Source organism: Rousettus aegyptiacus, unplaced genomic scaffold, assembly GCF_014176215.1.
Source record: "Rousettus aegyptiacus isolate mRouAeg1 unplaced genomic scaffold, mRouAeg1.p scaffold_m13_p_3, whole genome shotgun sequence".
In the NCBI taxonomy this organism is placed as follows: domain Eukaryota; kingdom Metazoa; phylum Chordata; class Mammalia; order Chiroptera; family Pteropodidae; genus Rousettus; species Rousettus aegyptiacus.
This window is the reverse complement of record NW_023416306.1, coordinates 103172072-103189301: the sequence shown is the minus strand read 5'-3', so window position 1 is coordinate 103189301 and position 17230 is coordinate 103172072. Positions and strand designations below refer to the sequence as shown.

At 33.0% G+C, this 17230-nt stretch overlaps 1 protein-coding gene across 8 annotated transcripts in view; it reads right to left on the bottom strand.

Annotated features, from left to right (window-relative positions):
* Positions 1 to 16813, bottom strand: part of NOVA1 (NOVA alternative splicing regulator 1) — a 138911-nt gene extending 122098 nt beyond the window's left edge. For 4 of the 8 annotated variants that reach the window (XM_036217887.1, XM_036217892.1, XM_016150302.2 and 1 more), the window contains exons 1-2: positions 16087 to 16813; positions 14207 to 14350 (exon numbers count right to left, since the gene is read on the bottom strand). Coding sequence is in view for 4 of the 8 variants with exons in the window: in XM_016150302.2 (XP_016005788.1) it covers positions 14207 to 14350; positions 16087 to 16222 (280 nt within the window). In the remaining 4 variants the exon portion in view is untranslated. Of the gene's footprint in view, positions 1 to 7153; positions 9018 to 14206; positions 14351 to 15372; positions 15879 to 16086 lie in introns of those variants that run through there. The other 4 variants (XM_036217890.1, XM_016150305.2, XM_036217886.1 and 1 more) reach the window with 2 other exon arrangements.
* Between the last annotated feature and the right edge of the window lie 417 nt (positions 16814 to 17230).

Sequence of the window (17230 nt, the reverse complement as noted above, 5' to 3'; positions counted from 1 at the left end):
AATCTATATAAACAGGCATTTATAAAGTCTAAAACAATACATACCAAATTATTTATATTTATTATCTTAAAGGAATGAGATGAGAACTTAGCTTTAACTTTCTCTGCAGCACCTGCATTTTTATAACAATGAATTATGAGAAAAAAATTTTTTTAGAAAATCCTCATAGCAATGTTTTCCTTTTTAGGACCATATTATTATAATCTATCTCACATTAAAGTTTCTGCTGTAAATTTATTATTATTAAATAAAACAAACATGGGAAGAAGATTTTTAAAAAGCCATACATAAAATGCTTATATGTTAGGTACTTTGCTTTTTCATTTTTCCTTTTGTGGTACCTAGACCAACAACCTATAATTATATGAGAGGTACTACTATCCCCATTATACAGATGAGAAAACAGAGGGCCAAAATTAAACCATTTGACCAAAATCACACAGCTATCAAATGGCAGAGCTTAGATTTAAATTCCATTGTTTGACCTTTCATACTCTCTAAGAATCTTGTATTCCATCTCACATCCCTAGAAGGCATTACAAAGCACTGAACCATTTTGATATTTTCTTAATAAACTTCACTGTGTAATATCCAAAGCATATTTTCCTCATTAAATTTTGATTATAGTAAGTACTATCATAGTGATTTGACTAGACCTTTCTAACCTCCAGCCTATAATTTAAATCTCTAGAGTAGTGGTTATACATAATTTTGAAAGTGAAAGACAAAATTTTACAATGCTAACTGAAAAATAATCGAAAGATTTCGTGTAAATAAATTCATCTCATAGATAAGGTGAAATTTCAAACTACCTTAGAAGTCTAATATCCATATGAAGATGGAAAAATGCAGAGAAGATATTAAGGTTTTATGTCTACAGAGGTCTGGTCAGGAGAGAAAACTTGTTTTTATGTCTCCATTGTGCTTAATTATTACAGTTTTGCTTCCTTTGGCAAAATTCAAATTTGTAGGATTTCCATATAAATGGGGGGGGGGTGGATCAACCCATCAAAAATACCCATTTCCCAGTGATGGACCAATGTGGCAGTTTGGCGAATCTAACCTAAATTTTGAATACTGTATTTCTGAATTCAAATTTATTAGTCTGATGCAGAGTTACAGAATAACAGTAAATAACCAGGTTCATCATTAACTTGCTATAACAAATCATTTTAACTTTAACTCTTACTTTCCTCCCCTGCAGAAATAAAAATTCTTGCCTACACTGATATTTTAAGAATTAAAATAAGTGCTAAAAATGTAAGATCCAATTAAGCTGCAACTAATAAACGATTTTCATTTACTACTTATTTTCTTTTATTAAGTAACTTTTAGTTATATGGTTTCAAACTTTTAAAACACCATTGTTTATCCTATTAAGAGTGATAGAAACAGTTTAAAGACCCATATAAAAAATTCAGAGCCTGGCTCTTGAAAAGATATTGAATTTAGGTGACTGTTACTTGAAACCTTTCCCAAACCCAAAATTTATTTACAATTTTCCTTGAACAGAATTGTATTTGTTCTACATATTTAAGTAGTTAAAAATGTACATATTCCTTACCTGTATTACTTATCTTCTTAAATTACCTAAATTATCCCCATTACAATGCAGTTTCTATTTATTTCTAATGTAATCTGATGAACTATTTGACAGGCCTTCAAAACAATCTTTGCTAAAAGCAACATTATAAAGAATCAAAGAAAAAAAATCATTATGTCCAAGAAAGTTCGAATATGATTTCCAAGTTGAGTATTTGTAATAAAGGGGCAATATTTATTACAGTTTGCTTTAAATGTCTCTACCGCAAGACTACAGAAACTACCTCAAAGTTTTTCCTATCAAATGTACATTTAGTAAATGTACATTTACTAAAAATAAAAATACTATATTCAATTCTTGATTATGTATTTTACTAAACCATTACTGGCCATACCACATCTATTAGTGTTATTATTCCTTAACAAAAATACAATATATATGGTTAGTATTCACATTCATAATCATCTAACTATATATACTATTTATTTGTAAAATTCTTCTTAATTTTTATAAACTTCAGAAAAGTTTAGTTAGTTACTAAGACAGATCCCATGTAGATAATTCCAACAACAAAAAGATTTTTACAAGGGCTGAAAACAGGGATCTGTAAGTAATGGGTCTGATAACATTCTAAGCGTACTAGCAGGAGACTATATAATAAAAGTAGCAGCCTTCCATTATAAAATTACTAATCTTAGTAAGATAGTACATTAAACTTGCCATTTGAGATATATGCCAACCTAAACTGCCACATATGGCATATTTAGTTTATTATCACAGTTTGTGTTTTGATATCCAGAGACATTTTAGTTTTTAAACAAGATGTTAAATACATCAGTATAGCTAAAAATGATAAAGCTTTGCGAGGAATATACCTTTCCTAAACAGAATAGGTATACACTTCAGAAGGATAAATTTAAAATATTATTGTAAAGAAAACATGGCTGGAAAATTTCAGTTGAGAACATATATGTAAATAAAAAAAATAGCATCTTAAAGACAGAATTTGTAAGAGACGTTAAATTTAAACAAATGTTATTTTGAAAAAATTCACAAACCAAAAATTTCCTCAAATTGTTCTCAAAGAGAATTGTACTGGCTATGCAAAAGAAAATGTATGCAGTTGTCTTGTTTATATTATTTATCCCTTTAAGAACAAGTCATGATATCATGCCATGCATGAGACATGTATCGATGAAGGCAATGAGACTTTGTTTATGTTTCCCTTTCATACTGAATTCAATCTTGAATTATACAATTGGTATTATTGAATTATAAGCACTTAAATAAAGATTACACAGTGAATATTTTTATTTCAAATCTCCATCTGGTACTTAATGTCACTTTGGCTGTTCAATTTTTTAATGTTTCTCTACATAACTAGCCAATAATTTAATAAATCAGTAGAAAATGCTAGATTTTTAATTTCATTTTCTAAATGGGAAAACCAGTGCCATGTTTTTTAGTTTTTTAATTCATCTGAATTTGATAATTTTAAGAACTATCCTTATATAAAATATTTATCAAAAATAGACAATCCTGCTGAATCTCAATAAACCAAAACACCAACCAAATAATTACATAACAGAGAATTCACCAATGATAAATCTTTCAATTTTCACTTTCACTGACATAACCCATACCAATGCCTCTGTCATATACCAAAACTTTAGTGTTTGAACGATATCAAATTCACACATAAAGAAATGCAAATCACTAATTTTGTGCAAATTACTAATTTTCATCGAACTGAAAATGAATATATCTGTTCATATGCCAAGAGAGCTACAAGTTCTACATGTTTATAGGAGAAATCAGAAAAATTTTATCAGATATATGATTCTAAATAGTTATGAATCAAAAGCAAACTTTTAAAAGAAACCATCAAGTCACTAACTTTAAAGGCACCTGCATAGGCAACAGGATGTGTAAAAGTGAATAAATGTCAAAAACAGATTTCGATCTCAAGAGCTTTCCTGAATACAGCGAAACATTTTTCACTGACAATTGTCCTTCCTGGGTCCCCACACTTTTTTCCTTCTACATTTGGCACAAAACTTCTTAATAAAAGACAGTTCTCATATTTCTTAACATCTGTTTTCTATATTCCTAATTGCCTCACCTTTCCCTTAGTCTTTTCCTCTCTAAACAAATTAATCTTCTCCTTAATTCTACTCATAATGCCTAAGCAGAAAGCCAGACTCTTCATTCTACTACTCAATTTTGATTTTAGATAATCACAGAAATTCTTCTTCCAAAGTACCTGTCACTGTTTATATTTATACAAATAGATACATGCATTTTAATTACAGTACAACTTTCAGTCATTTTATAGATAGATGAATGCACTTTTTCTTTAAAATAATTCTTGCTAATGAATGAGACTAAAGAGATTTATTAAAGTTTAGTTGGTTCACTGGTTTTCTGTAGCAAAAAATGAAACAATGTACTCATTAAGAAAAACACTAGTATTTCATGCATTTTTCTAAATGTTAATAGTTTAAAAAGTATTTAAAAGACTTAGAGGTAGTCCAAATTCAGTAACTTTCCTAAAATTTTAATTCCAAATAAAGTAACACATACTAACTTCTGGATATTTAAGTTAGTCAAACTCTAAGCAAACACATTGCACTCTATTACATACCTGGTATACTTTTTTCCTTAGTAAATAAAAAAATTAACTAGTTAAGTTTATAAAAGTTATAATGTATTTATACATGTTAACATTGCACTCAATTAGGAAAGAAGATACTAAAATATATTAAAATAACATAACTTTAGTGGTTAGTAATCTTTAATTTTCAAGGTATCTCAAGAAAAGTCATCAGACTGTTCCTTACTGCACAAATTGCCATGCGGCAGCAAGTGACTATAACGTAATATAACTATGAAATCTTGCAATGGAGGGACCTTTAATTACTTTATAAACAAATCAATATTAATTAAGCTTAAATCAGAACATTTTTAAAGTCATTTTCACTTTGGAGATGGCACTGGACAACATGCTAAAAAGAAAGCAAAATTCCCCTATCACACTTCACTCTGCTTCCTTAATACCTGGCCCATATTTGTCCTAACACTTCTATGGCCATTTCTTGTTTGTCTCAATTTTTGAACTCATTAGTCAGTTATACGAAATACAGATTTTACACACACACACACACACACACACACACACACCATCAATGTAAAGTAGAAATATAATGAAAAACTAAAGATGGACTGACTGCTAAACTCATTGTATTGATATTGCGCAAGCCCTTCACAAAGCAGCCTTATATTGGTCATTCATTCATTCATACCTACGTACATTTATATTTCACGTGCCACCTATGTTCAAAGCACTGAGCTCTAAGTGGAACATATAGCAGCAGGCAGGCAGGATGACATAAATTCCTTCACACCAATGGAACCTAATTATTCAATTGATGTAAGCAAAGACTATTTCACTTTAAGTACTTTCATAATTATCTTAGAAGGTAATCTGAAAGTCTATAATGCAATGCAAATAACATCAAAATTCTAATTAACTAATAAATGGACCAATTTAATGAAATAGATAAAAAAAGAAATTAGTGAGATATTTAAATTAATATTTATAATATATCTTCATTTTCAGATCACCTTACAATAAGCCTCATGCTTATTTTTTAATCAAAATATTTTATTATTTTAAAACTGTTACAAATACCCAGCAAAATATGCAATACTTAAGGAAATTTTTGTGAAAGTCATAAAAACTCTTCAAAACAAAATTTGACATAGAAAGTCTATACATTATTTTTTTTTAAATCAAGGTCAATACTTAACCAAAAATAAAGAAGTAAAAAAGTTGAGCTAAGGAACAATGGAAGCAAAAACCAAAGAAACCAAAAACTTTGCAAATGAAGAAAAATTATAAAACTGCAGAAGTCAAAACACTGTGAAAATTATTGCCACTTATTTCCAAATGATATAATTATTTAAAAAAAGAAAAGAAAGAAAAAAAACGGAAAATGACCAGGCTATATTCCAGGCAATATAATTTATTTTACACACACACACACACACACACACACACACACACAAATTGTGTGTGTGTGTATTTTTAAATAAAGAGTACCTATCTTTAGTCCTTCAGTGTAGCAAATCAACAACAAAATTACTGTAAAATAACTACTGTGCTTTCAACTTAGTTTTAGAAGGGTGTGGGCATATTCATTTAAAAACTACGAGAGAAATTAATATGTATTTCCTCAGAGTCATATCCAAAAATGGATAGAGAAAAAAAATGTAGAGTGAAACAAAAGATAATGAAGTATCTACTACAAGTGTACCACAAATTCAGAAAACATTTAAAAATTACAGGACAATTACTAGCATGCAATACTTAATCTCTTCCTATCTTAGTTTTCTCAACTGTTAAATAAAGATTCTAAAAGAGATCATATCTAAACTCCATTCCCTTCATCTAGTTCCACAATTCTGTGATTTTTCTAATCCCTTTAAATGGAAAGCCTCGTCACTACTCCTAAGTGTCCTCATTGAGTCTTTGGCAGAGATGCCATATAATAGAAAAATTTTAAACAAACCCAAGGGGACAATAACAATAAAACCACAACTTTTTAGGGTAAAGCAAAACATGTCCATATTCCTTTACAAAGAAAATGTGTTTTGTAATAATTCTGTCATGATGACCAAAGAGCTGTCTGTCTACACTTGGGCTCATAGAAAGCATCTGATCGGTACACGTAATACTTAACAAGAGAAAAGATTCCAAAGAGATTTCACACTAAAGAATAAAATTATATTTTTTTCTTAAGAACACTTTTATGAATTTTTTAAAAAGACATAAATTAGTTTTAGAAAAATTAAAACATAATGGTTACACAAAGAATAAGTTCGTGAATGAAGTCTCCAATTAAAAGCTGATTTGCTTCCAATACAACACCTTTAAAAACAAGTCTTTCAAGAATGAATACAATGAAAATTGAAATGTTACAGTTCTTCTAAAGTATTTAGTAACATAAAACAAAAACACATATCACAATTCCCTACTATTCTGTATTAATAAAATGCACTACCATCCCATTCCTTCTATTCTCTTTCCCCAAATTACTAGATCTTAAAATAGTCACTGACCAATTCAATTCCTAGAGCAGCAAACTATTAACAAGTTAAATGAAGACAACTTTCTTCTTTAGGATAAGAATAATTTTTAAAAATTGAATTGACTGGGAGTCAGCATTATTATATTCCAAAGAAAAGGCAGGATTTGAAGTCTTATTTAATTAGTAAGTTCACTCTGCGAAAATTTGTCCTTCAAAAGAATTATGGGGCTGTCATATACAACTGCTCTCAAAAATCTTTAAAAGAAAGAAAAGTTATTCCTTAAAACTTCAAAAAGCATGCTCAGTTTCATAAGGAAACTAAGAAAACTGTAGTCTAAACTTGAAAAATTACTGAGTTCAGAATAAAATCATTGGAAATTAAAAATATACTGAACATCAGTAAGACACAAAACCAGTCAAGTAAGAAAAAATATTAATTTTATGTATCGATTATTAAATAAAATTAGTTTAAGAATGGTAAAAAAAAAAAAAAAATATTTTCCACGCCAAATAATCTTACCTGAATCATTTTGCTGTTAAAAAACTCTAGATACTGATTTCATTTTTCATCTGGTCCTGTCAACGATGCTATGACAGGCCCTGCAGGAAGCAGCAAAAGATCAATGATGGAGTGCAGATATTATGTGTTTTCATGATCAAGTTTTGTTATGGAAAAGGACATCCCTATAGTGGTTTGAAACTTAGCAAATATTGAAAGTATCTCAAAAAGTTTGTCAGTGTACATAATATTCTTTTTCTATTCTGTAGTCTTAAAATGTTTATCCTTAATCTTTTTTATAAAAAATTTTAAAAAGATGAAGTATACATGTGAAATTTTAAAGAATCGTGTTTGTAATGACGAGAATTGATAAGAAAACAATAGCCCATGATGTCTTTAAAACTGTGGAAATGATTCTCTTGCTATCTAGAGATGGTTATTTTAACTTTATTTCCCATAATTACCGATAAATTACCAATTGCTCACAATTTAATTAAAATTAAATTTAAAAGACCTTTCTTACACACATTAACTTCAGAATCAAAGTTATCAGCAATACTGGTAAAAATTCCTCAAGAAAGGTATACAGATAAATTACAAAAAAAAATCTGTGCAAATAATTACTCTTAGGTAACTGACAAGTTATACTCAATGGATACCCAAAATTCAAACTGGTAAAACCAATAGTGAGTCAAAACTATAAAACTACTTCACAAAGATGCCAAATGATATTTTTAAATTCTGAATTATTTTTTAAAAGTATAGCACATTGTAAGATTTAATTTAAAGACATTTTTGCCCTAGGAATCATTTTCCATTTAAGGGTCAATTAATAAACAGGACAGTAATGAGACAACTACATTAATTGGGAATACTATTAGAACACACAAGAAACTTCTATATATTTCATGGAAGCATACTGTAAATTAGTATTTCAAAGAGATTAAGAAATTTAAAATAATAAAAATAAATGACAAAGAGTCTGAGTTTTTACTTAATCAATTTTTAATTTACCTGAAATATAATGTGGTAAAGAACCATCTCAACAGCACTCCTATGTTAAGTTGAAACATCCAAAAAATATTTTGACATGCTATACCTGTTTTGTTTGTTGGAACACTTCAAAACACTCAGCAAAGTTTGCCTGCCAAAGCCCTAATATGCTAAAAAGATACAACATAATTTTATGTGGGTTATTTCTCCAATAAAAATAATGAACAAATATTAATCTAAAATAATTTTTAAAAACTACAACATACTTCCACTTATTTCTGCTCATTCATGACTTGAAAATATACTTGTAAAACAGGGAAATTGCAATACTTCTGACTTAACATTATATTGTTTTTGTTTCTATACCAAAAGCCCCCCTTCCCCTTTTTTATGTGGATTCTATCAGATTTATAGAAATTATTTTAGCTTCGAATATTTCCATTTTAAAAAATGGAAAAGCTGATGCCCTATCTTTAAAGAATAGGATGAAAAAAAAAAAAATTGAAATTTCACCAACCAGTGCATCACAAAGTATTGAAAAGTACTGCTTCATTTCTTGCGTGTTGCATTTTATACCATGACACTTCAGTCTCTAAGGGTCAGGTTAATTAAGCTCCATAGCAGCTGCAGTGCAATGTGAGACACACACTGCTGCGGTTCCCACCAGTCCAGTCCAATTACCTGTAGTATTCCAGCACTGGACAAGTGACAACCAACCTCTTCTCTCTAATCACTTGCTCCCACTGGTCTACTGATAAATGTTAGAACAAACTAACCTCTTTTTGGAAAAGACTGCAAAGCTGAATGCACCTGCTGCAGGCTGCAATGATGAGTCCCAGAGAGATGTTTGTCAGTCAGATCTCTGCAGATGTTGTTTAACTTTATGCTAGAGCTGTATCCAAAGATGGAAATGAGATGGCAATCAAGCACAAATCTCCCACCCTCATCCCCCCCATATTTATTTTGAAAAGCTGCACTTGTTCATAAAAGTTGTGCTTTAAAACACAGCTCTACTAAACTGGAAACAACTAAAACGATTCCATGGTAAAAAAATATATATATATATATTTATTAGGTGTTAAATTTTAGTTAACAAGTGGCATATTGTGTTCAAAAATAACTGTGTCATTTAAGAGCTTAATAAATTAATTCCTTTACACCAGAGCAAAACAAAATAAAACAAAACAAAAGAACTATAAAATAGGCAAGTTTTTGACTGGTGGTCTGTTGCTCAGGTTTTTAGTGACACCACATACTCCTCATAGTTCCCAAGACACAAATTGTCATTATTCCTCCTTGTATATTATACGAAACATCTTCAATGCACAAATATTGAACTATTTCACCAGTCATGTTCATTATTTTTAAACTATTCCTGAAATCTTTTGCAGGTGATGTTTGCAAGACAAATGTTGTGAGATGTACTGTATTTTTTTATGATGTCACCAACTTTAGCTATTTTCCCCGTATCTAGAAAGATTCAAATACTAAATTTCAAAGAACGATGCGCTATATAATTCATGAAAACACTGACACTATAAATTGATGATGTTCCATAACTTACTAAATCGATGAAAGAAGATCTAACATCTGAATGAAATAAAATGAATAGCTAAGATTTTTAATGTTAATTCAATCTTTCTAAAAATCGCATGCGCTTATATAAGTATGAAAATGTTGTCTTTTGGAAAGTACAATTTTAATATGGATTGTCCTATGCCAGTAACATTTCTTCATATGCTGAGATTTCCTGTTGCTTAAAATGAGAAATAAAGTATTAAAAATATAGCCAATTTTCAGAGAGAGGTATTAATCCCTAAATGAAAGGTTATGGTTCCTCCTTCAACTGAGAATATAGAGAGATAAGACATAAAGTAACCCACGGCAATAGGTAGTATGACAAATATAAATAGTATAACTTTAAGATTTAAAGGAAAACACGTTATCTGTCAGCTCCTCTATCAAACTGAAATCAAAGGTATCGCACAACGTAATGATAACTATCCTATTACACTGAACACTACTGAAAATTATACTACTTGATTTTCCACTTGTTACAATTTTATTTATCCACTAATTTTGCTTTAAAATATATACCAATAAATTTCTAAGATGCTTTGAATCTAAGATTAAAGAGTATATACTACAACTTTTAGAAGCTATAACAAAAGTATTCATATGTACTACTGATATAATACTCTTCCTTCAAAAATGTAAACAAAAGAAGTGATCTATTTTAAACTTCACTAACACCTCTGATTTCCAAATAAATGATCATTCTTATACAATCCTAATCCTAAAGATTAAATTGGACACTGAATTTTCTCCTTGTCAAAATTAAGGCAGTGTAGGTATCGCTTCCACTAAAAGAAAAATTCACTTTCATTCTGCTTTTCCATGATTTTTTAAAAGTTAACATATAAATGGTTTGTGATTTTTTTTTTAAGAAAGCGTCACCTAAGTTGGACAGTGAGAAAATTAATAAATAATAAATCTAGGAATAATAAGTTTAAATTTTAACTTAAGGATCATGAAAGAAAATAATTTATATTAGATATGATCTAATATTATAACCAGAAATATGAAAACTGTAACATATACACAAATATATGCAAAGATTACAGTGAAAGATTCCTGTTTGATTGATAGAATATCTCCAGTGTCATATAATGGAATTTAAAGAATCGGTATACTATGAAGTGTTCTAAAATCTAAGTCATACACGAAAATATTTTATACACCCTTTACTATTCTTAACCAGTAAGTTTTTCTAATTACCTATCTGAACCATTCAATAAATAATTTACAGATAAAATCTATTTATTAAAATACTAAACACATCTTCAGATACCAACTAAAAGAGGAAAAGAACACTATTGCCATTCTGAAAATGAAAATAGTAATATATTCTCCAAAATGAGAAAGCTGTTTTTTACCACAAGGCAACAACTTTAGGTAACCTAATTTAAAAAAGGATATGTAAATATATCAAATTAGGTTTCTGTAATCAAGTAAGAAATAAAGATATATCCATAAACCACCAGTAATAAGTTAGTATTCTATAAGATTCAGATTTTTAAAAATAGATAAATGAATTACACAGCACAGCTAAAAGTAAATCTATTTGTAGGTAGTTTTTTCTGATTACAGTAACTGACAAATGCATTTTACAATCCTCATCATACAATTCCCAAATTATTTAAATTAATAAATAATATCCAGAAATACACAATGCAATATACAGTTCTATAAATTCTGAATTCATACCAATTAATGTTCAAAAAATGTTTTCATCTCAACCACAAATATAAAAAATTCCTCAGAAAGGCAAGGTTGCTTAAGACATTTTAAAGATATAACCTAAGCCACCTCCCAAAAAAGGAAAAACAAATATGATAAATATGAGATTATACTGGCCACACTAAAAACAATGTACGTTATCATTTGCATTGAAATTTATAAAAATATTCCCCAAATGGTTTAAAAAGTGTCTGCATTCTGCATATACATACATACATATGTGTGCATATATATATATATATATATATATGTATATTTCTTGAAGAAAGTCTTTCCTCAAATACACCAGTATTTTAACTAAACCTTCTGAACATATTTAAATTGTTTCAAAATCTTAGGTAATTTGAGAAAATCAAGTTACAACTAAAATACACTTTTCCCCAAATACACTATCTTACAAAATGAGAAACATAGAAATGCTTTATGAAATAAACAACAGGCATATTCATTCTAAAAGAATATAGAGTCATAAATATATGAAACACACAAAAATGGGCTTCCAAATTATTGAATAATCCTACAAGAAAGTCCTCTTAACTCGGCAATAGAAATCACAGTTTTAAAATTTAGTTCATCTAAGATAAGCAAGATAAGTATCTCTGAGTAAGAAGTGGAAAGATGCTGAGAGGCTGTTATGTTGAATACCAGGACCTTAGACAATTCCACAGGCTTGTGGTCAAGTGTGAACAGAAAGACTATTACCATTAAAGTCTATGAGAAGAGGAGAGATATATCTGTCCGAACAGGTTAAAATAACATAGTTAAAATTGGATTTAAATACAAAGTGTTCAGAATTAGTAAAGCTTTTTATAAATTACAAGGCTTTATTTTATCCTTAAAATAGATTCCATACTGTGCAATTGGTTTCCACCTGTTACAGACAGAGTATAAGCCTTCTTTTATCCAGACATTTCAACTCACATTTGATCAGGTTACGTCACGACACACAAAAATTTTATTCAACGCATTCCAGTTTTTCATTTTTTCAACGGATATTCTTGCTCTATACGAATAACATGACTCAGAACTATAAATAAAATAATCAATTTCAATGTAATAAGAAAAAAATGCACAACTAAGTGGACTAAAAACAAAAGATCTAATTCTCGGTGTACCCTTTCCAACCCACTGAAAATAAACTATATTCAAATGAAAAGACATTTAATTTACTATTTGGAATATCCTTGATAAACAGCAATTTTCTGAAACATCCCTGAACATCTGATACCACCTCATGTATAATGCAAAAAAGCTATTTCATTTTCATCTACTGACAGTGAATTTAATTTACCATTGCAGTCTTTTCCTAGAACTACCACGTTATTAATATTGCAATCAAGCTCTTTTGAGGGCTTTTATTTGTACTAAGGGTTTTCACAATTCCACATTGATTTTTTTCAGCATATCTTTTAAAAATATGAATGTGAATATGTTAGCAAACTTTCTTAATGCATAAGGAAAGTTTCAGAGACAAGGAAAGCCATCTACAAAACTACACTCACACGAAACAAACTTTCAAGGGACGGTCATATCTAATAGACTGCATTTTAGTTTAATAAATCTAATGTTTACCAAATATACTACACTTAATTTGTATGACTAAATGATAGTTTCAATCATTCTAAAATCTTCTTAACCAGCCTAATAGTCCATTTTCTACCACTAAATGACTGGCTATGAAAAAGATATCCTCCAAAGGTTCTGCTTACATTCACACCAGATGTCTTTGCTGTATTAAAGAACTCTTACTGAATTAGATTATTGAAAGCAAATCAGCTTTTCTTTTTCCACGAGTAAAAAAAATAAGCAGTATTGGTTCCCTCAGCATTAAATAAATATTTACAACCATAAAGATAAAAGAACCAAAAAAAAAAAAAAAAAAGGGCAGAAGCTATATACTAGGTAAAAGCAAATCAGTTAATGTTTTATCTAGTAAGATACACTATTCAATTATGGAAATTTTCCAATTAAACTTAAAATTCATGTTTTGAGTAGAAAATGATATAAAAAAAAGGAAAAAGACAAACATACAGAGCTGCATAACACTTCAAATCAAAAAAGCACACTGAAAAGTACAAAAAAAAATTATACCACCTAGGAAACTTGCCATATTCTAATGAATTACAGTACCACACAAATTGTTAACATATTTTAATCAAATACAGCTCTTACGTAGCACAAATTTTGAAGCATTAGTTTACTTCTTACATACTAATAGTTTTTCTTATTATAATTACATTAAAAATGCAATATTTTCAAAATCGGAGAGGCAGCACTTGTTCTCTTTACTTCACTCCAGGGCCAACAAACAAAGCAATGAAGCAGAAAGAGGTACATAATGGATTTAGAAGTAAATGGTCCATTCTTTAAGAAGGCTTCCTACTCCCTCTTCTGAATTCACTCTAAACTAATTGTCATTATAATGACGTCTGAAAACTTCAGAAGAACGCTATTTCCTGATGCCAGCTGTCAAGGCTCTCTATCTTGAACATTTTAGAGCTTTTTCCCAATTAGAAAAAAAACTATTTGGAATAACCCATAAGACTCATCTCGCAACTGGCCTAAATCACACACAGAGTAGTACATGAATTAAAAAAAAAAAAAAAAGTCAACAATGGAAATAGTCTTAAAAAAATTATCCACAAATATCCTAATACGGCAACTACATAAATAAAAGTCTACACTATTACGAATATCTTTCAGTACAGCACACGACACACATAGAGCTTCTCTTTCTTTCCTTGGGGATTTATCAATTAACCTCTTTACCAGTGCACCTACCTGGGTAAAAATCTTTGGACTTAGACAGCTTGATGGTGGCTCCAGTTTCTTTTTGCAATTGAACAATTGTCTGTCCTCCCTTCCCAATTATAGATCCAGCAGCATAACTAGGTATGAGAACCTTTAGAAAATACTGGCCGTCTTCTGAAAAATGTAAAGAAATATACTTCGTTAACATAATTTTTAACTCTATATCCCCTCTCCACCCTCAAGAGAGAAAAACAACAATTAAAACATTGGACATATAGCTGCAGGAAATAAGGAGTTAAATGTTTTTTAAAGAACAAAAATAAGCTAATAACATTGAAAATTAAATATGTACAAAATATTTCCCATTCTGTAGGATTTATACTTTCAAAACTTGGAATTAAAATCTAAACATGTTCAATTATTTTGCAGCTCTGTAAAAACTGATGACTAAATTCCAGTTGTTATTCCAAACATGGAAGTCTTCCAACTCTATCTGTGGTTACTATGGTAAAACGAAATAAACTGACCCTTTTACAAAACTTCAGATATTTATAAAATGACAAACTTTCACTTAGCATATTGTGAAACAAATAAAAGGACTGTGAATAGTGATGAGCTATATTTATTTGACATTAGCAAACACATAAAGACTACAATTAACCATTGCCTATATCCTACTTAAAGTATGCAAAACAACCATTCTGCTACCAAATAATCCACCCAAACTGCAGGGTGTATTCCAAGCCTTCAATAACTGCCAGGAATTAATTCAGTGTTTTGGACTGTCAAATCTAACTAATACTGGTGTATTTCTTTAGCACTTCTTAGTCTACCATGATCTCGTTTAAGCTCATTAATTAAAGGACCTTAAGAATTTCGCCGATACTAAAAAGCTTAGGAGTCATTTATATCAAATACACTTAAAAGTGACCAAACAGATAATGTTCCTTCTCCAAAATAACTACAATATTTAAAACGGAGATGGGGTGGATGAAACAAGAAAGAGTGAAATGAAATGTTTTAGAAAATAAAGCCAACTCCATAAACTTTAATTTCCGTCAAACTGATCATGTCTTAAATAGGAAACACCCCGGTAAATCCAGCTTTCTTATGTGAATGAACGTTCCAAATTTTGCGGGTGTGCCATTAGCAAGACCCCCATCCGTCTCTAATGTACATGCTGTAGATAAATTCACCTCTGCCTCGATGCATTGGGTGCATTGTTAAGATGACTCCAGTGCAAATGAAGAAGCGATACCGGTCCCGTTATAACTCATCTTCCCAGGAAGCGCAGGATGTTAACTAACAAGTCACAGTACCAGACACCCCCACCCTCCTATGCACACCCCTGAAGACAAATCAATGAGATATTTGCACCGACAATATAAGTGCGGTAAGAGCATGCACTCATCAAGATTTTGCATACTACTTGTGGCCCAAAGCAAGGGGATGGAGAGCGAAAAACTCTCAGGTGCCCCAATCATTTGCTATCCGCTACCCAAGTGCCATTTATTTATTTATTTTATCAGACTGTTAAATGCAGCGCGCATCTTCGGGCGGCCATCACCTCACTCGGGGGTCATCCTCCTCCTCCTTTACGGACCCTTTTGCCCAGGTATAGGATATTTAAATGGTCAGCCTTTCGACCGATTAAATGGAAAGATAGGTCTATTTCGAAAAACCGGTCGCCATTTTGATGAATGATAAACACAGAAATGGAAATGTGTCCGGGACGGCGAGGTGCAGGGCAGGTGCAGGGGAGGGGGCGCGGGGCAGGGGCGCGGGAGCCGGCGGGTTCGGGCTGGAGGTGTCCGGGCCGCGAGAAGGAGGGAGGGAGAGCGGCGGGAGGGAGGGAGGCAGGGGCGGGCGGCGGGGGATGGGGCCAGCGGGGAGGTGGAAGCGATACCCACCGCCCGTATTGGTCCTCTTGGTGCTGCCGGCTTCAGGGGGGGCTTCCAGCGGCCTTTTCCGCGAGTCCGGCGGGTCCAGGTCTATGGGAACCCCAGTGTGGGTCCCGTTCTGCTGGATGGGAGCTGCCGCCATCATGTTTGCAGTTCCTGCCGGTGCTACGGGAGAAGGTTCTCCCTTTTGTTTTGGTTTTTTTTTTTTTTTTTTTTTTTTTTTGCGTTTGGGGTTTCAAGTTTTTTTTTTGTTTTTGTTTTTGTTTTTAATCGGATCAATAGAAATCTCTTTAAGAAAAAAAAGCAATGTTGCTGGTCTGTTCTCACTGGGGAGGGGGCAGGGCTGAAGAGCAGCTGCAGTGCAGTGTCAGAAAGGAGACAGGGGAATGGAGGGGGTGTGAGAGACGGAGGGTGAAAGAAGGAGAAGAAAGGAGAGAGGGGGAGAGAGTGGAGAAGGGAGAGGGGCGAGTGAATGAGCGGGAGGAGGGGAGCGGGGAGGACGGGCAGAGGGAGTGGGAGAGCGCGAGGGCTGGCGGGGCGCGGGGAGAAGCCGAGGAGGAGGGGAGAGCGAGGGAAAGAGTGAATGAGCAGGAGGAGGGGAAGGAGGTGGATGCGGAGAGAGGAGCGAGCGGCGGAGGAGGGCAGGAGCCGGGAAGCAGCGCGGCGGTCCCCGCGCCGCGCTAGCGCTGCGCTCGCTCCCGCTGCTGGTGCTGCCGCCGCCGCCGCTGCCGGAGCGGTTCTGCCGTTGCTTGGGCTGCTCGGCGCTGCTGCTGCTGCTGCTGCTGCTGCTGCCCGGTCTCGCTCATTATTTCTCCGGCTTGTGAGGGGGGGTTGGGGGTGCTGGCAGGGAGGGAGGGGGATGGCTGCGAGGGGAGGGTAGTGAGGGGTTGAGATCGTAGACTCCCACACACTTCGCGCTTGGGTCCCTGCCTCTCAGCAGCAGTAGCGCCGCCGCCGCCGCCGCCGCCGCCGCCGCTGCCGCCTCCCAGCGCCGAAGCTGATGCCTGCGGGGGCGGGGGGGGTCGCACCGTGGGGGGGGGGCGTGTGTAAGCGCGTGCGGGGGGCGCGCGCGGACTGAGCGTGTGCGTGGGGGCGCGCGCCGGCGGTGGGGGCGGAGGCTGGGGCGCTCCCGTGGGAAGGGTGGGGGTGAAGG